We start from the raw sequence: 18,919 nt of genomic DNA on the forward strand, positions 1-18,919 counted from the left end.
TGCCAGCGATATGGCCGCCATTGGTGTGCCATGTTGCTGGCTGAGGCTGACTCCAGATGCAAATGGCATCCACAATGCCATTTGCAGCTGTAAAGCTCTTAGATTAAGCTAAATGCAGCCATTTACTGCTGCATTTGACTTAATCTAAGAGCTTTACGGCTGCAAATGGTGTAGTGGACGCCATTTGCATCTGGAGTGAGCCCTCAGCCAGTGATACGGCATGGCAATGGCAGCCATATCACTGGTGCTCTGGAGCTGCCAGCAGGGAGGATCCGGCCAGGGAGGATTCTGTGTGGAGGCAAAGGTAAGGGATCCTTTCCGCCAAGGTCTCTGGAGGCCGGATTCTATTGAATCTGGCCTCATTGGGGTTCATTGCGGATTTGTCTGACATCCCTATTTGCAAACCATTTGAAAATTCACAGCTGAAATGGTGCTCTGTGATGATGAAGTGGATGTGAAAGCAGTGCCAGGTAGATGCCCCCCAGGTAGGTGTTCCATATAAATATCTTCATGACTTTCACCATGCTCGAACACTGCAGGCTTTTAAGAAGGCCTTGAAAACACATTATTTTACTCTGGCCTTCTGCTAAAGGGATTGCTATTTTTATTGATAGTGTTGCTGCTGTTTTTTATTGTGTTACTACTCATTGTGTTAATATCACTCTAAATAAATATCATGTGAGTTTTATGTGTTTTATTTATTTATTTAATTAAATTTATTAATCGCCCATCTGGCTGGTCACCCAGCCACTCCAGGCAATGCACAAAGCATATAATAAAACAGTTTAAAACAATAAAATTCTACAATAAAAACGTTTTCTAAAATACCCTAACCCACCTCAAATGCCTGCCTGAACAACCACGTTTTTAATGCACGACGGAAGCTCATTAAAGAGGGGGCATGGTGGAGATCCCTAGGGAGGGAGTTCCACAGAGTGGGGGCCACCACAGAGAAGGCCCTCTCCCTCGTCCCCACCAGTCTAGCTGTCCTGGCTGATGGGACAGAGAGAAGGCCATCCGAGGCTGATCTTGTTGAGTGGCCTGTCTGGTGTTGCTGGAGGCACTCCTTGAGATAGGCTTGGCCAGAACCATATAGGGTTTTAAAGGTCAAAACCAACACCTTGAATTTGGCCTGGAAAAAAACTGGTAACCATTGCAACTCCTTCAGCACTGGAGTGATGTGATCTTGCTGGCAGCTGCCTTTAATCAGGCGAGCCACCGTGTTCTGTACCAGCTGCAGCTTCCGAACCATCTTCAAGGGTAACCTCACGTAGAGCTCATTACAGTAGTCTAAATGAGAGGAGACCAGGGCATGTACTACCGATGGGAGCAGATGGTCGGGAAGGAAGGGGCTCAGCCGCCGTATCAGATGGAGTTGATACAGCGCTGTCCGGCTCACAGCTGACACCTGAGCCTCCATGGACAGTTGGGAGTCCAAAATGACCCCCAGGCTGCTGACCTGGTCTTTCAAGGGTAGCCGTACCCCATTCAACACCAGGTCAACATCCCCCAGCCTCCTCTTGTCTCCCACCAAAAGTACCTTGGTCTTGTCAGTGTTCAGCTTCAGCTTATTCCTCCCCATCCAGCCACTCACCGTCTCCAGACATTTGGACAGGGATTCTACAGCCAACCTTGTTGAAAATTTGAATGAGAGGCAGAGCTGCATGTCATCCGCATATTGATGACACCACACCCCAAACCTCCTAATGATAGCCCCCAGCGGCTTCACATAGATGTTAAATAGCATCGGGGAGAGAATGGAACCCTGTGGCACCCCACAAGTGAGTGGCCATGGGTCCGAAACCTCCTCTCCCAGTGCTACCCTCTGGTACCTGCCAGAGAGGAAGGACTGGAACCACCACAATACGGTGTCTCCAATGCCCAACCCCTCCAGGCGGTCCAGGAGGATACCGTGATCAATGGTATCAAAAGCCGCTGAGAGGTCGAGGAGAACAAGGAAGCAGCATTCACCCCTATCCAGAGCCCTCCTCATATCATCCACCAAGGCAACCAAGGCCGTTTCTGTCCCATGCCCAGGCCTGAAGCCCGACTGAAATGGGTCTAGATAATCGGTTTCTTCCAAGTGTGCCTTCAACTGCACCGCCACCACCCGCTCAACCACCTTGCCCAAAAATGGCAGATTCGAGACTGGGCAAAAGTTGTTCAGAACTTGAGGATCCAAGGAGGGCTTCTTTAAGAGCGGTCTTATCACTGCCTCCTTGAGGGCTGATGGCATCACTCCCTCCTCAAGGGAGGCATTCACCACCGCCCTGATCCCCTCACCCAGTCTCTCTCTGCAGCCCATAATGAGCCAAGGTGGGCAAGGATCAAGTAAGCAGGTGGTCAGCCTTACAGATTAAAGCACCTTGTCCACTTCATCAAGAGGAAGAAGCGGGAACCGATCCCACAAAACTGGTTTGCCACAGGCTTTTTACTGCTAAATGCCAGCTTGGGAGGGCTTTTGCCCTGAAAGGGAGGCAATACATATTTTAAATAAAGAAGGGTGCAATCCTATGGCTGCTAGGCAGTGTCTAAATGGCCATAGGATTTGGGGGGTTCTGGGAACTGAACTTAGAGCCAGGGCTGTGAGCTCATTTCCCAGAATCCAGACTCCCCACTCCTCCCCACTTCCTCGTAGGCAGTGCTTTTCACCCCCAGCTCTGTGGTCATAAGAACAGCATGTAGCTGACAAAAGGGGGGGCATTCCTGGGGGCAAGGAGGGAAGGAGACTGCAGAAGTGCCATTGTGATTCTTCCTATACACTGTCTGGCTTCACCCACCTGCCCAGCTCCAATGTGCCCCAGCTAGACAGCCGAAGTCAGCCATCTAGCCACAAATGCAGGGTGGCTGGAGCACAGAAGAAAGGATCTGCTCCATGCTCTGCCTGCCCTGCATTGGATAGGGGAAACCCCATAGGATTGTGCAATCCATAACAGTAATTCCTAGATTGTACACCACCTTTCATTATACAGTCATCACGCAAATGGTCTCCAGTTCCCACCCTTCAGATTATTTACAGTATTTGTATACTGCTCCACATCCAAATGTGAGCCCAGAGAAGGATGACATGTGGTTCCTCCTCCCTCCCATGGCACTTTTTCAGATCTGGAAGTGTGAGCAGCTGCAGAGGATGCCCATACTGCCACCAAACACCACCAATATACATTCTAATGGTGCAACAAAATGGAAACTATTTTCCAGCATGGTGTAGTGGCTAGAGTGCTGGACTGGGAGTTGGAAGATCCAGGTTCTAGTCCCCACTCGGCCATGGAAGCTCACTGGGTGACTTTGGGCCAGTCACATACTCTCAGCCCAGCCTACCTCACAGGGTTGTTGTTGTGAGGATAAAATGGAGGAGGAGGAGGATTATGTACGCCACCTTGAGTTCCTTGGAGGAAAAAAGGCGGGATATAAATGTAATAAATAAATAAATAAATAAATGGAGGAATTAAACATTTAGGACACTGGAGAACAGATTTTGGCACAGCATTTGTATGTAGAACTTGTGGTGGGAACCGTATTTAATTTTTGTTTGAATCAACATGCTGACGCACACTTCAGTTGTGAAGCTGGGAACTGAAGAGTGAAGTATTTTGCATTTCTGTGTAAAAACTTAATAAAAGGTGGGGCCCTTACCAAGCGACAGCCCTTCTCCCAAGTCTGTAGATATTCCAGGTCTCTTGCTGACCCTCCTCAGTGAGGAGGACCAGAGGAAACTTTGGTTCAAATGTGTGATCAACTTGCTTTCTTCAGCAATGTTGCAAAGAACCTATACTTCTGCATAAGTGATTATCTTCCCTGTAATTACCTCATTGGCAATTATCACTTCTCCTTTTTCTCCAGTCCCAAGGTTGCCAGAAGCGAAACAACTGACAAATACGGAAGGAACTCTTTCCATTCAGAGCAGGGGATGAAGACAGAAAGAGCTCCATCAGGCTGATTGCTGATCCATTACACTGCACAAGCGTAACTCTGAATAAGCTGCTTGAGTTGTCATTCAAGCCAGGCTGGGCTACATAGAAGCACTTGGATGACAATGAAGGAACAGGTGAACTGGGACCAGGAAAGAAAAAGTTCATACAGGATGCTATTACTCATGCTCCAGATATTAGTGCAACAGCCTCAGATGGTGTCTGATGTTCCAGTTGCTAAGTGTAATATCAGTGAGCCTCTTCCAATAGACCACAAGTATTATCAGTCAGGAGACGTCATCATTGCTGGCATTATTTCTCAGATCTTCACATTTTCCAACCCTGCTAGCTTCAGATCTCACCCCTCTCATGAACTCCGTGATGACCTCATGTAAGATTTCTTAACCAAATCAGTAGATTTGAACTGTTTTAATCACAGTTTTTTTCTATCTATATATTATTCTCAGGCAGGGTGACCATTTGCCTTTAATTTCAGGGGGGTGAGAATGAAGGGCTGCACGTCTTTTTCATTCATTGTATAAAGGCAGCATAACTCTCCCTGTGCGACTTCCTCCTCCTCCTCCTCTATCATCAACATTGTCATCATCTCAACAGGCTCAGTCCTAGGAGAGGTCTCCCTCTCACTGTTCCATTTGACCTGCCAGTTACTGGTGTACGTCAGTTTCCTGGCTTGATCCAATATGAGATAGCCTTAACTCTGGTCTTAAACTGGCAGGATTTTTATCATTGGATTGTTCTTAGATCATCTTTTTTTATGGTGTGCAGGGTTGTTGTTGTTTTGCTATTATTATGAGGTATATTACTTTGGGGTTTTTATTTTATATTAATTATGAATATCTGTATGTTTGTGAGTTGCTCTGAAATAGCGTTTACAGTGGGATGCAACACATAGATTTAATAATAAGGTCAATAACAGCAATGCACAGGCCCCATAGAGGTTATAAAAATGATAGATGTGGGCTGATAACAATAAGAGACCAAACATCTTCAAATGGATTTTGAACATTGTACATGTGTGAATGTATTCAAGACTTCTAAAGATGGTGTGGTACTGGACACTAACATGAAAAGTCCAGGTCAATGTGACAGTGTTTCATCACAGTGCCCTAGACTGGAGCCATAACATTTCTTTTTGTACAATATATTTGCTAAACACCAGTTGAATGGAAATGTAGCAAGCTCCATATTCTGAAGTAGAGACACTCTGATACATCAAGCCAATCACATTGCAGATTCGTGACTCAGATGTACCAGAACACCCTGGCCTTTGTATTTGCTGTGAAAGAGATCAATGAAAATCACCAGATCTTACCCAACCTCACCCTGGGCTTCCACATCTATAACAGCCATTTCATTGCTACTTGGATCTATCTTGCCTCAATGGAACTTCTCTCCACATGGGGCAGATTCATCCCTAACTACAAGTGTGACATCCAGGATAATGCAGTTGCTGTCATCGGGGGACCTGACTCAGATGTGTGTCTCTTCATGGCAAACATCCTATTCATTTACAAGTTTCCACAGGTAAGATGTACACACAGAGCATAGGAGGTAGTGGGCTCTCCCACACTGGAGGCATTTACGATGAGGCTGGACAGCCACCTGGCAGGGATGCTCTTACTTGGATTCCTGCATTGAGCAGGGGGTTAGTCCTCCTGCAGTGGAGATAGATATCCATAGATGGGTTGCTCCTCCCACTTGCTCTAGTAAGCAGAAATATGCAAATTATGCTTGAAGTTCACTCACTAGTAGGTGAGCAACTTACTTCCAGTTTTTATTTTTATTTTTTCCTGGATAACTCTGAGACAGACGTTTTTAGACAAGATCCTAAGATCTTTATTGAAAAACAATTCCAAGGAGAATTTTTTTGAACCAGAAATGAGTTTCTCATTCACATGCACAATGTCAGATGGGGTTCATACTGACAGCATTCCCTCCACCTTCTCCTCCTCAATCATTGTCATCATCATCATCATCTCAATAGGCTCAGTGCTAGGAGAGGGCTCCCTCTCACTGCTTAATTTGACCTGCCAGTTACTAAGGCACACAATAAACTGGCATGGGTCAATTCCTCAGGGGATTGCTGTAGCAACGCAGTAACACAGATGCTTCATAAGCCCATATAGGACCAGAACAATGTGAGGCATCTTCGTTGGTCCCAGAGACTCTGTCCATCCCATCTGGATTTGGGCCTGGATGACCAAGTAAAATTATGTGCGCATGGAGGATAGATTGCAAGCAAGCACAATTTGTGACATTGCACAACATTGTCACTGATCATGGGGCACGTCAGTTAAGGCATCAGCCTTAGCTTCCAGTTTCCTGGCTTTGTGGAGTGTGAGCCAATATGAAATAGCCTTAACTCTGGTTTTAAACTGGCAGGATTTTTGTCATTGAACTGTTTTTAGATTATGTTTTTATGATTTGTGGTTTTGTTTTTTGGATATTATTGTACTAATTATGATGAGTATTAGTTTTGGGTTTTTTTCTTTTCTTTTAATTATGAATATCTATATTTATGTGTGTGAGTCACTTTGAAATAGCCTTTTACAGTGGGATGCAACATATAGATTTAATAATAATATCAGTAACAGCAAGTGCAGGATAAAAGCTCCATGTGAAGGAGCCCTAAACATCTTCATGTGGATTTTGAACATTGTACATGTGTGAATGTATGCATGGTGCCTAAGGATGTGGTGGTATTGGTCAGAAACATGAGAAGTCCAGGTCAGTGTGACAGTGTTTCATCACACTGCCCTAGACTGGAGCCATAACATTTCTTTTTTTTATAGTATATTTGCTAAACATTAATTCAATGGAAATGTAGCACCCTCCATATTTTGAAGCAGAGGCACTCTGGTGCAACATGTAAATCACATTACAGATTTGTGACTCAGATGTACCAGAACACCCTGGCCTTTGTATCTGCTGTAGAGGAGATCAATGAAAATCACCAGATCTTACCCAACCTCACCCTGGGCTTCCACATCTATCATAGCCATTTCATTGCTACTTGGATCTATCTTGCCTCAATGGAACTTCTCTCCACATGGGGCAGATTCATCCCTAATTACAAGTGTGACATCCAGGATAATGCAGTAGGGACCTGACTCAGATGTGTGTCTCTTCATGGCAAACATCCTATTTGTTTACCAATTTCCACAGGTAAGATGTAAACACAGGAGCATAGGAGGTGGAGGGCTCTCCCACACTGGAGGCATTCAAGACGAGGCTGGACAGCCACCTGTCAGGGATGCTCTGACTTGGATTCCTGCATTGAGCAGGGGGTTGGACTCGATGGTCTTGTAGGTCCCTTCCAACCTTACTATTCTATGATTCTATGTTTGTTTGTTTGCTTTATTATGTTTTTCTGGCCTTTCTGATGAGGGTTTTTATTTTGGAGACAGAAAATAGCATAGTATTGTCACACTGTTCTGCTGCTTAAAGGAGAAATCCTGGCCCAGAAAAAGATTAGTCATCCTGCAGTGGAGGTGGATATCCATAGATGGGTTGCTCCTCCCACTTGCTCTAAAAAGCAGAAATATGCAAATTATGCTTGAAGTTCACTCACTAGTAGATGAGCAACTTACTTCCAGTTTTTATTTTTCCTGGATAACTCTGAGACAGATGTTTTTAGACAAGATCCTAAGATCTTTATTGAAAAACAATTCCAAGGAGAATTTTTTTTGAACCAGAAAATGAGTTTCTCACGCACATGCACAATGTCGGATGGGGTTCATACTGACAGCATTCCCTCCATTAGGCTGGTCCACTCCGACGATTGCAAAGTTTACTTTGCCAGACTTCCTTCCCCTCAGAAACAGAAGCGGTGGGACACCTTCTGGTGAGGAACCCAGGGAGTTCCGGTACTTTATTTCTGAGGAGAGCATTAGACCCCAGCCAGAGTGTGCTATCTGGTGAGGAAACTGAAGAGTTCTCTCAATTTCCTATCTGGAAAGTTCTTTCCCAGTAGCCATCACTTTGGTACACAAGGTATCAAAAGCTAGTGTTACTGGCCATGGAGATGTATATTTTTCACCCAGCCTTGGTGGTGTTGCATACGCATCAGGGGAACTTTTGTTTCTAAGATCAGTTCTGTGTTTCATAGGGCAGACAAAATAGATGTCAAACATGCCTTCCAAATGTACCTCAAATGCACTAAGGGTTTTTTTTTGGGGGGGGGGGGGTCTGACAATTTATGTCTTTTCACCCTACATCATGGGGCAGAGGGTCTCCAAGATGACCCTGGAAGAATGGGTCAAAGCCTACATTTCTCTGTGTTATAAGGCCTTTGCTACTGCTATGCTTGGGGGGTATCTTCTAGATCCATGAGGGGTGCTGCCATCTCATCCACCTTCACCACCAATCTCCCTATAGTTGTCAATCTGCAGAGCCCCCACATGAAAAATAGCATCATTGGTTGTGCCACAGAGTAAATTGGATACATTTCCCTCAGCCTCAGCCTCCTTCAGATGGTGGGAACTCTACCCGGTGGTGTAAATTTCAGGGATGTCAGCAGTGAGGGGATCTTTGTGGGTACCACTATTCTATATCCCATCCTAACTAAGGCTATCCTTTTCCTCTGCAGATAAAAGGAACTTTTCGGTCTTCCTTTCATCATCATCATCATCTACATTTCTAAACTAGCCCAAAGCCAAAGCTCTCTGGGCATTTTACAAAGATTAAAAACATTAAAAAATACTGTATACAGAGATCAAAAGCCATTTACATATAAAAGTCACGAACAGACAAGATACACAAAGGAACATATATCTAAAATTACTTCAAGCAAGCAATCTCAAGCAAACAACCATAACCATAAGACAATCCAGGAACGATTAAAAATTATCATATGCTGCCAACTGCCTGGCAGAAGATGTCCATGTTATTACTCTCTTACTATTTCTGCCTGTCGTAACTTTTACTCCCAGTATTCTGGGGATTGGGGGGGTGAGTGATTTTTCTCTTTGTATTCTCTCTTTTATTGTGACACCTTCTGAAACTGGAAGTAGGTTGCTTCTCCATTAAGGACTAAGGAGTGAATTTCAAGCCTAATATGCATATTTCTGCCAATTGGAGCATGTGAGAGAAGCAACCCACCCAAGGATATCCTCCATCCTCTGCAGAAAATGAATCTATCATGGTAAGTTCTAAAAATCCTTTTTGGTTTATTTGGAGTTTCAGTTTGTTTGGAGTTATGAATGCAGAGCATCATTTCACCCTTCCTTTGCCTATGGGATTTCATTAAAGAGGGAGATATCTAAAAGAGTTCTGGAAAATCCTTAGTTCTTTGTTTTCTTTATCCTGCTTATAGCTCGGATATGGCTCTGTTCCAGTGATGAATGACCAAAGCCAGGCAGTTTTCTTCCAGGGTATGTTTCCTAATGGAAACCACCAGTACATGGGGATTCTCCAGTTGCTGCTGCTTTTTAGGTGGACCTGGATTGGGGTAATTTCTGTACACATCAGTGGAGAGGAGTTTGTACAGAACGTGCTTCCCACGTTTTCTCAGAGAGGTATCTGCTTTGACTTTATAGAAACATTGCCAACAGTGTATTTTAACACTGATATTGCTGAAATGGCAGCAGAGTGGATGAAGACATACCAAGTTATTATGGGTAGTACAGCCAATGTTGTGATTGTACATGGTGAAATTCATACTATGATATTTTTGAGCATGTTTCCGGAGGTTGCAGAAGCTTTTGACATACCAGTGAAGACAAAAGGAAAAGTCTGGATAATGACAGCCCAGATGGAATTCACATCAGTTCCCTTTCAAAGATTTTCAGCCATTGACTTCATCCATGGCGCTCTATCCCTTGCAATTCACTCAAAGGATGTGATGGGATTCCAGAATTTTCTTCAGATGAGAAACCCCACCTCAGACGAAGAAGACGGCTTTATCAGGGACTTCTGGCAACAGGCATTTAACTGTTTGTTCCAAAACAATGAGGAAGAAAAGGAGAAGGAGAAAATCTGCACTGGGGAAGAGAAGCTGGACAGTCTTCCTGCACCTGTTTTTGAAATGAGCATGAGCAGCCAGAGCTACAGTGTCTACAATGCTGTCCACGCTGTGGCACATGCTTTGCAAACGATGCATTCATCGGCATCCAAACACAGATTGATGGCGGGTGGAGTGAGATGGGAGCCTCCAAATCAACAGCCATGGCAGGTAAATTGACCACGGTATCCTCCTGGACCGCCTGGAGGGGTTGGGCATTGGAGACACTGTATTGCAGTGGTTCCGGTCCTTCCTCTCCGGCAGGTACCAGAGGGTAGCACTGGGAGAGGAGGTTTCGGACCCGTGGCCACTTACTTGTGGGGTGCCACAGGGTTCCATCCTCTCCCCGATGCTATTTAACATCTATGTGAAGCCACTGGGGGCTATCATCAGGAGGTTTGGGGTGCAGTGTCATCAATATGCGGATGACACGCAGCTCTACCTCTCGTTCAAATCTTCACCAAGGTTGGCCGTAGAATCCCTGTCCAAATGTCTGGAGACGGTGAGTGGCTGGATGGGGAGGAATAAGCTGAAGCGGAACCCTGACAAGACCAAGGTACTTTTGGTGGGAGACAAGAGGAGGCTGGGGGATGTTGACCTGGTGTTGAATGGGGTACGGCTACCCTTGAAAGACCAGGTCCGCAGCCTGGGGGTCATTTTGGACTCCCAACTGTCCATGGAGGCTCAGGTGTCAGCTGTGAGCCGGACAGCGCTGTATCAACTCCATCTGATATGGCGGCTGTGCCCCTTCCTTCCCGACCATCTGCTCCCATCGGTAGTACATGCCCTGGTCTCCTCTCATTTAGACTACTGTAATGAGCTCTATGTGGGGTTACCCTTGAAGATGGTTCGGAAGCTGCAGCTGGTACAGAACGCGGCGGCTCGCCTGATTAAAGGCAGCCGCCGGCGAGATCACATCACTCCAGTGCTGAAGGAGTTTCACTGGTTACCAGTTGTTTTCCGGGCCAAATTCAAGGTGTTGGTTTTGACCTTTAAAACCCTATATGGTTCTGGCCCAGCCTATCTTAAGGAGCCCCTCCAGCAACACCAGACAGGCCGCTTAACAAGATCAGCCTCAGATGGCCTTCTCTCTGTCCCATCAGCCAGGACAGCTAGACTGGTGGGGACGAGGGAGAGGGCCTTCTCTGTGGTGGCCCCCACTCTGTGGAACACCCTCCCTAGGGAACTCCGTCATGCCCCCTCTTTAATGAGCTTCCGTCGTGCATTAAAAACGTGGTTGTTCAGGCAGGCATTTGGGGTGGGTTAGGGTATTTAAAAAAAAAAAATTATGGTAAAATTTTATTGTTTTAAATTGTTTTATGGTGGGTTGTACATTGCCCAGAGTGGCTGGGTGACCAGCCAGATGGGCGATTAATAAATTTAATAAATAAATAAATAAATAAATAAATAATGACAGATCACCAATACAGTCCTGTGAGATTGTTAAGATAATTGGAGGAGGTCTTGCTTGTTGTACCAAGAGCTGAAGATTGCCATCTTCAGCAATGCAGAAGCAGGCCTCGGTGGTGGCATCCACCTTATGGAATGACCTCCCTCTTGGTCTTTGGGAGCTGCCAACTGTAGCATGCTTTAGGTACCAGTTAAAGACCCATCTCTTCATCTAGGTTTTCCCTGAGTGAGTGTGCTACCCAGTTTGTTAACTGTGATGTTGCAGTGTTTAGATAGATAGATCGATAGATAGATAGATAGTTTTATAAAAATGTTTATAATTATTATGTATATTTATGTATATTACCATATATCTCAATGTATTTAAATTCTTTTCTAAACTGCTTAGAGAAATATATTTTTTAAAATATGGTAAGCAGTATATCAATCTATTAAATTATGAGAATAAAATAATAATGTCCTGAGCACACAAACACAGGAGAGCTCATACAGGCCCAGTGTAAGTAGCCAGCATGGACTGATGCTGGTATCCCTTTAGGTTTTTTACTACTACTAGTAGTAGTAGTAGTAGTCAGATTGTTTTCCTTCATTTGGCTTTTCTGCGCGTCTGTTGCAGCGTGTACCAACCTTCCACATCCGCATCGGTATGATAGCTCTGCCCAGGGGTGTGTCTTTCACCTGGCCATGACCTCACTGACCCTGGTCAAGGGGTGTTCCCCCAATGTTTCCCCTCCCTGTGTTTCCCCTATTTTTTCCGCCATTTTGCAGCTGGCTGTTCAGGAGTTCTGAGCTACCTCATGGTATTTACTTTGCCTTGCCTACCACTAACTTCTGTCTGCCTTCCCCCTGAAACCATAGGTGTTGTCTGCTTGGCAGCCTCTGCCTTTAAAATAAGGCCCCTTAAAAGTGCAACATCAAAATAGCGCATTGCCACTCCATCCTGAACCTAAAATAAGCATTCCAGTTCCACCAACCACAGCCACCTGGGGGCAGGGTGGGGTGGTGGATGGGGTGGAGTTATTTACAAGTGGGGTATGGAGTGGGTGAACATAGAGTAAAAAACGGTGAGGAGACCAATGAGTGAGGCTTGTTTCCGGCTCCTGTCCAAGCTCCCCGCTGCTACTACATTAGGAATGCTCCTGTAAACCAGAAATAATGTTACTGCAATAAAACAATAAAGCAGAGATGGGATTTTACATAATAACTGAGAAACCAGAGAACATCAAAGAACCCCTCATATTACCACATTAATGGAGACACTCAAACACTCACTCACTTTCGGTAGCCTTCTTTTAATCTTTAACATCCCCCCCCCCTTTCTGTACATGTTTACTCAGATGTAAGAAATAAATCTCGCTTCCCCTGCAGTGAAAGGGTTAAAAGCTAACTGTAGTAACTCACGCTCTTTCGCATCGCCGCAGCTCTCTGAGATCGCAGTTGTGACGCTGCGCTTCTTTGATGTTCTGCAGTTTCTCTGTTACGTAAAATCACGTCTCTGCTTGGTCGCTTGATCACAGTAATGGCCTCGCCTTCTTACTGTGAGCAGGGGGAAGGAGAAAGCTAGAAGAGGTGTGTGTGGAAGCGGTAGGCAAAAGTGCACACATGGGGAAAAGCTGGGTGGGGAGCAGCAACTCCGGAGCAGATTGCTGTGATGCAGCAAAATTGGGCTGAGGGGGGAGGGAGAAGTGGGGAACATTCCAATCCTGTGCATCTCTATTCAGAAGTGAGCCCCTTTGGGTTCAATGGGGCTTCCTCCCCTGTAAGTGGGTTTAGAACTGCAGCCAACACCTTCTAGAGGTGTTCTGAGAAACAAAAAGAGCTACTAAAACTGCTACTACTACAAATGATGATGATGATGATGAGAAGGAGAATCCCTTCCAAATTAGGCAATGCTTGCAATGAGAAGGGAAGACTGTTACCAGGATCAAGCAGAGGCGTGATTTTACATAACAGAGAAACTACAGAACATCAAAGAAGCACAAGGTCACAATTGCCATCTAAGAGAGCAGCGGAGAAGGGAAAGAGTGCTTCAGGTTACTACTGATATCCTTTAACCCTTTCCCTGCAGGGGAGAAAGATTTATTTCTTACTTCTGAGTAAACATGCACAGAAGGGGGGAAATGTTAAAGGCTGAAATGAAAGCAGGCTATGGAAAGTGACTGAGTGACTGAGTGTCTCCACTAATGCAGTAATGTGAGAAGTCACTGCTTCACATTTAGTCCTGTCGCTAACGCACTATTGTGGTTTTAGAGGGGAAATATTTTTCGAAAAATAAAATGGGTGGGGAGGGTAGGACATAGGTTGGGGAGGGTGGGGGCGCTAGCACACACACTGGCCAAAGAAAGCAGAAGGCGTGGAACAAGGCGAGAGTGGGAGGGAGGGAACTCTCCAAATGATGACGTGGACCAGACGCCACCTAGTAGCCACTCAAACAATTTGCAGTAAACTGCAGGTGACCTGCCGGGAGCCCCAGGCTAGCTTTGGGATGATCTGGGTTTTCGACCCCCGTGTGTCCCCTGACGGAGCAGATTTGACTCCAGTAAAAACTGGAGCAAAGTGGAGAATGAACTAAACCTGTTGCCGTGGGTATTCCCCCCAGGGCACCGCACCAGCACAAGTCTGCTCCAATATCTGAAGAAGCAGCACCCATCAGGCAGGCAGCAATAGCAAGAATCTGCATCAGACTCTGGGTTCAAAGCCATAGGGCCCACAGCCACCGCTAGGCCTGGCAATGTGCGACAGAAGACTGCATGCTCCTTCCATCACAGCGTCAGGGCAGTGGGATGATGCTGGAGAATTCAGCCTAGTTGGGCACCCTGAGTATCATCTGACTTGGGGTGTGGGAACACAGTGGAACTTGACATTCCTGAAGGTGCAGCACATGGCAGAACAGGAGAGAGCGGTGCATGAGTTCGCAAGGATATCGGTGCGCAAAGGCCACCGTCGGGGCATCTGAGTGATGTCATCTCAGAGTTGGTGGTGTTCCTAAAGCCCTTTCTGGATGCCATTGAAACGTTCAGCCCTGGAACTGCCCTCCTCTGATGAGGTATCCACATCAAGGGGGATCCCGGGACAGGCAGCCAATGCTTCAAACCAGAGGTGCAAGATATGGTCCAGCAACTGAGAAGTGACACGATGGACTGTTTGAGGGTGTGGATGTTGTGCTCCACGTGCAACCTTAGGTTGAAGGGCACCTTCTTCTGCAGCCTCAACAGCAGCATGCGATGGCAGGCTCTGTTGGTGGAGACAGTGAGGGAGACATAGGACAAAAGGCAGGTGGGAAACACTGGAGGAGGAAGAGGGTCCACTCCTTCTCACAGAAGCAGAATAATGCTCCACCCATCCCTCCCTCTCTCCCTCCCTCCCTCCCTCCCTCTGCCTACCAGCACTCACCTCGTGTTAGGACAAAGTAGCAGGACGTGGGAAGTGTCACACTGGAGGTGTCAACTCATGGGCTTAATGCTACTTGAACCTGGCACTCCCAATTCCCCCTTCACTCTGCCTCCCTGAGAGGTTCCAGCACCAGCCTCCTCATTCTCCCAGCCTTCATCACCAGCTGCCTTGGCTTGCCTGCCTCCAGCACCAGCTGCCTCTGATGCCCTTCCTCCTCTGCCTTCTGCTGCCCAACTAGCTGCTTTCTTGTTACAACCACCATCCAGAACACCTAGCTAACGTCATTCCACTGATCATGGTACTCCCAAGCACCATCAGGTATTTTACCCACCTGGCAGAGGTGTGTCTTACTTACAATTTCCTCCAAGGCCACATGCCTGTTCGTACTCTGCCTGCATCCCCCAAGACCGCTACTGGCCTGTCTCCACTTTCTGCCCACCTAGCTTCTCGCTTGGTGCAGAGATCTGAGCATATAGCTGGCCCTTTGCAATCAGAGTGTGGGGCTCCTGCTCACTATTAGGGAGACCGCGCCCACTTGGCAAGGGTGGGCCAGAGCTCTGGAAAGCTGCCAGCATGCCTCTGAGTATGCTTGTTCCTTCCATGGCCAGCAACATCCTGCCTCTGCTGGTGCCTGCTGGCCACCAAGCTAGAGATGACCATTGCCTTGTTCTCATCGTCACTGCTTTATGGTACCACTGCTTTCCATGATGCCTTTGCCTGGATCCTGGCTCAAGTAAAATAGTTCATCATCAAAGTCCATTGCTTTCATGTGGACCCTGGCTCACATAACCAAACAACTAGTACAAGTTGTTAAAGCTCCCCTTTCAGAACTGCTGTGGTTCTTTTATACGAAATTTAACATCAACAAGTATAACAACACAACCATCTCAAAAAATATGTAAAAACTGTGATACATTTAGAAAACACATTTTGACACATAGTTTTCATCAGTATCCTTAAAGAAAATTAAAACAAACAATTGAGTGTCAGCACAATCAAAATAACAAATAAGAATATGATTAATTAGAATAGAGATCTTCACCACTTGTCCTTGGCTTTTGTATCCAAACTGTTAGCAGGGTCTACACTGAATCATGGGGTTGGAGCACACTTGGGCATAATAGTGGGATGTGATTCATCTGACACACTCCCAGTATAGGGCTGCAACTGGAGCCCAATGAGATGACTTGCCTTTTCTATTTCTATTTAGCTTCACCACTTTCTCAGAAGGGTCTCATTTAACAACAGTGCTGGAGAAAAGGTTTCCTTTGATGAAAATGGGGAATTGGTAGCTGGATTTGATATTATCAACTGGGTCACATTCTCAAACCAGACCTTTCTTAGAGTCAACATAGGAAAGGTTGACCCTGTCACCCTGAAAGACAAAATGTTCAGCATTGCTGTGGATGCCATTGAATGGCCCAGTATCTTTAATCAGGTATGGTCAATACACATTTTAGGGCACATCTAATCCATTTGCTCATGATACAGGAAGTAAATCAGTGTTCAGGCACTGAAATAGTTCACGCTGTGTGTTTTGCCATTTAGCCTAGGCATGTTCCATCCATGATTTTATATCGCAAATGGTTAGCTGGCACAATCCAGAAGCTGAATCACTGTAACGCTTTTTGGCCTCTAAGGTTGTAATTCTGTTGAAACATCCCTAGGAGTAAGTCCCATTGAATACTGTACAATTTACTTTCAAGGAAACATGTGTGGGAATTGCAAACCTGAAAGGCATGAATGAATTTTGTTAAAGTTAGGTATAGCACCATAAGTAAATAAAATATAATCAAACAACACCAAGAAATTACACCCAGGGGTAGAAATGCTTTGCAAATGGCATTGTAGAGTGTTTCAGTGAGACAAACATTGGCCAACACTTGTAAGGAGTGGAAATATTTGCATTTTCATATTCTTAAAAGCTTCCAGGAAGCCATGGGCAGGGTTTCCACAGAGATTTGGCATACCAAATGCTACTTAGGCATGGCAAGGTGAACATAATTGACTAAACCCATACATATTCTAAATCTGCTAATTAGACACCTTTCCATTCTGCAACCATAGGGCAACCACTGAGATATACATTCCATGAATATATTTTCTAAATGTTAAAACATCCACCACTTTCACACAGGTTCAGCCACTTTCTCTGTGTAACGACGTCTGCCAATTGGGATACAGTAGAACAAAGACTGAAGGGAAGCCATTTTGCTGTTACATTTGCCTTCCATGCCCAGAAGGGAAGATTTCAAGCCAGAAGGGTAAGAAGTGTCATGCATCAAGAACAAATTTTTTTTGCCATTAATTCATCATGTGTAGGCACCCATTTCTCTCATGCATTAGACAAATTATTCACAATTCAGTGGTGTTTGTTGATGCAATTTAATATACCCATATGATGTCTTTGGGCTCTTCTGCACAGCACCCAACTTCACAGAAACTAAACTAAACTAAACTAAATTATTTCAGCCTATCCAGACAAGGTAGAGATGGAGGTTATGATAAGTCCTGGTTTCTGAACACCAGGGAGAGGGACACCTTCAGTGATGAGAATAACTTTCCCCTCATCACAGGGAACTAAGGTCTGCATTTTTCTGCAAAATTCCATTGTACGAGATTCCTGCAAAACTAATTACTTGGGAATGTTGCATACTGGTTTGGAGCTAGCTGTCCTTAAGGCTTTGTAATATTGATAACTGTATTGCACTGTATGCCACACTGCTGTGTCAGGTAAGATGACTTGTCTTTTTCAGACATGGATAACTGTTATCAGTGTCCTGAAGATCATTATCCAAACCAGCACCAGAATTTATGCATTCCCAAAGATATCAGCTTTCTGACTTATGAAGAACCTTTGGGGATTAGTTTGGCTATTGTTGCTCTTTCCTTTTCTTCAATCACAGTTTGGGTGCTTTGGATCTTCATTAAGCACAAGGACACTGCCATAGTCAAAGCCAACAACCGAAACCTCACCTTCACTCTCCTCATTTCCCTTCTGCTCTCCTTCCTTTGTGCTTTACTATTCATTGGCCGACCTAAAAAGGTGACTTGCCTCCTTCGACAAACGGCTTTTGGCATCATCTTCTCAGTGGCGGTTTCATGCGTGTTGGCCAAAACCATCACTGTGGTTCTTGCTTTCATGGCCACCAAGCCGGGGTCCAGAATAAGGAGATGGGTGGGGAAAAAACTCGCAAATTCCATAGTTGTTTTGAGTTCCCTTATTCAAGCCAGTATTTGTACTGTGTGGCTGGCAACCTCTCCTCCATTTCCAGATCTTGACTTGCATTCAATGGCTAAAGAGATTATCCTAGAATGCAATGAATGTTCAGCTATGATGTTCTACTGTGTCCTGGGCTTTATGGGTTTCCTTGCCATTATTAGCTTCACTATAGCTTTCCTAGGCAGGAAGTTACCTGACAGTTTTAATGAAGCTAAATTTATTACCCTCAGCATGTTGGTCTTCTGCAGTGTTTGGCTGACCTTTGTTCCAACCTACCAGAGCACAAAAGGAAAATACATGGTGGCTGTGGAAATCTTCTCCATCTTGGCTTCCAGTGCTGGATTACTCAGCTGCATTTTCCCTCCCAAATGCTATATCATTGTGATAAGACCTGAGCTGAACAACAGGAAGCAGCTAATGAGAAGAAAGAATTAATGCATTTAAAACTATATCGCCCCGATCTAGTTAAAGGCATGACTATGTCTCATTATATGCTATGGTATTTAAAACAGTCACTATTTCTGGAATTTGGTATCATGACAGATTGGAATTGTTTTCTGCTTTGGAATTTATTCAGTTTTTAGAGCTGAAAGTTTGTGGAAACAGTAGATTTAATTAATGTCCTAGTTAATGCAAATTAATATAGTATATTTACATGCAATTTGCCTCACACTGCCTATTAATCTCAACATTGTAATAGATCCGTAGGCTTTTTCAGTTCTGCCTGCTCAGTTAATGTATGTCATAAGTGTTGAAGTATTCCTTGGAATACAGAGATATTCCCTCACAGAGTAAGTATGATGTTCTCAGTAATTAGGAGTTACAAGATGAACTCTCAGGTCTGAATTAAAATATATATATTACTGTATTTTTATTCACAGCAAGTTTTGTATTTACTGAATACATTATGATTGTTATTCATCATTTATTTACATTTCTGTACTGCTCATGAGCTGGACT

General features: G+C 44.9%; 2 protein-coding genes across 2 annotated transcripts; both read left to right on the plus strand.

Moving 5' to 3' along the window:
- Window positions 1-427: 427 nt before the first annotated feature.
- On the plus strand, window positions 428-14,299 carry LOC146342442 (vomeronasal type-2 receptor 26-like). Its single transcript, XM_084807842.1, has 6 exons — window positions 428-485; window positions 4,182-4,302; window positions 5,165-5,456; window positions 9,247-10,104; window positions 11,960-11,987; window positions 14,112-14,299. Exons 1-6 carry the CDS (start codon window positions 428-430, stop codon window positions 14,297-14,299), a joined length of 1,545 nt encoding a protein of 514 aa, XP_084663968.1.
- Window positions 14,300-17,491: 3,192 nt separating this feature from the next.
- LOC146342443 (vomeronasal type-2 receptor 26-like) lies at window positions 17,492-18,394 on the plus strand. Its single transcript, XM_084808552.1, has one exon. The coding sequence runs from the start codon at window positions 17,495-17,497 to the stop codon at window positions 18,392-18,394; it is 900 nt and encodes a 299-aa protein (XP_084664678.1). The 5' UTR covers window positions 17,492-17,494.
- Window positions 18,395-18,919: the final 525 nt, after the last annotated feature.

Source organism: Heloderma suspectum, chromosome 6 (assembly GCF_057233095.1).
Source record: "Heloderma suspectum isolate Gila_16-S chromosome 6, 16-S_ref, whole genome shotgun sequence".
Classification (NCBI taxonomy): domain Eukaryota; kingdom Metazoa; phylum Chordata; class Lepidosauria; order Squamata; family Helodermatidae; genus Heloderma; species Heloderma suspectum.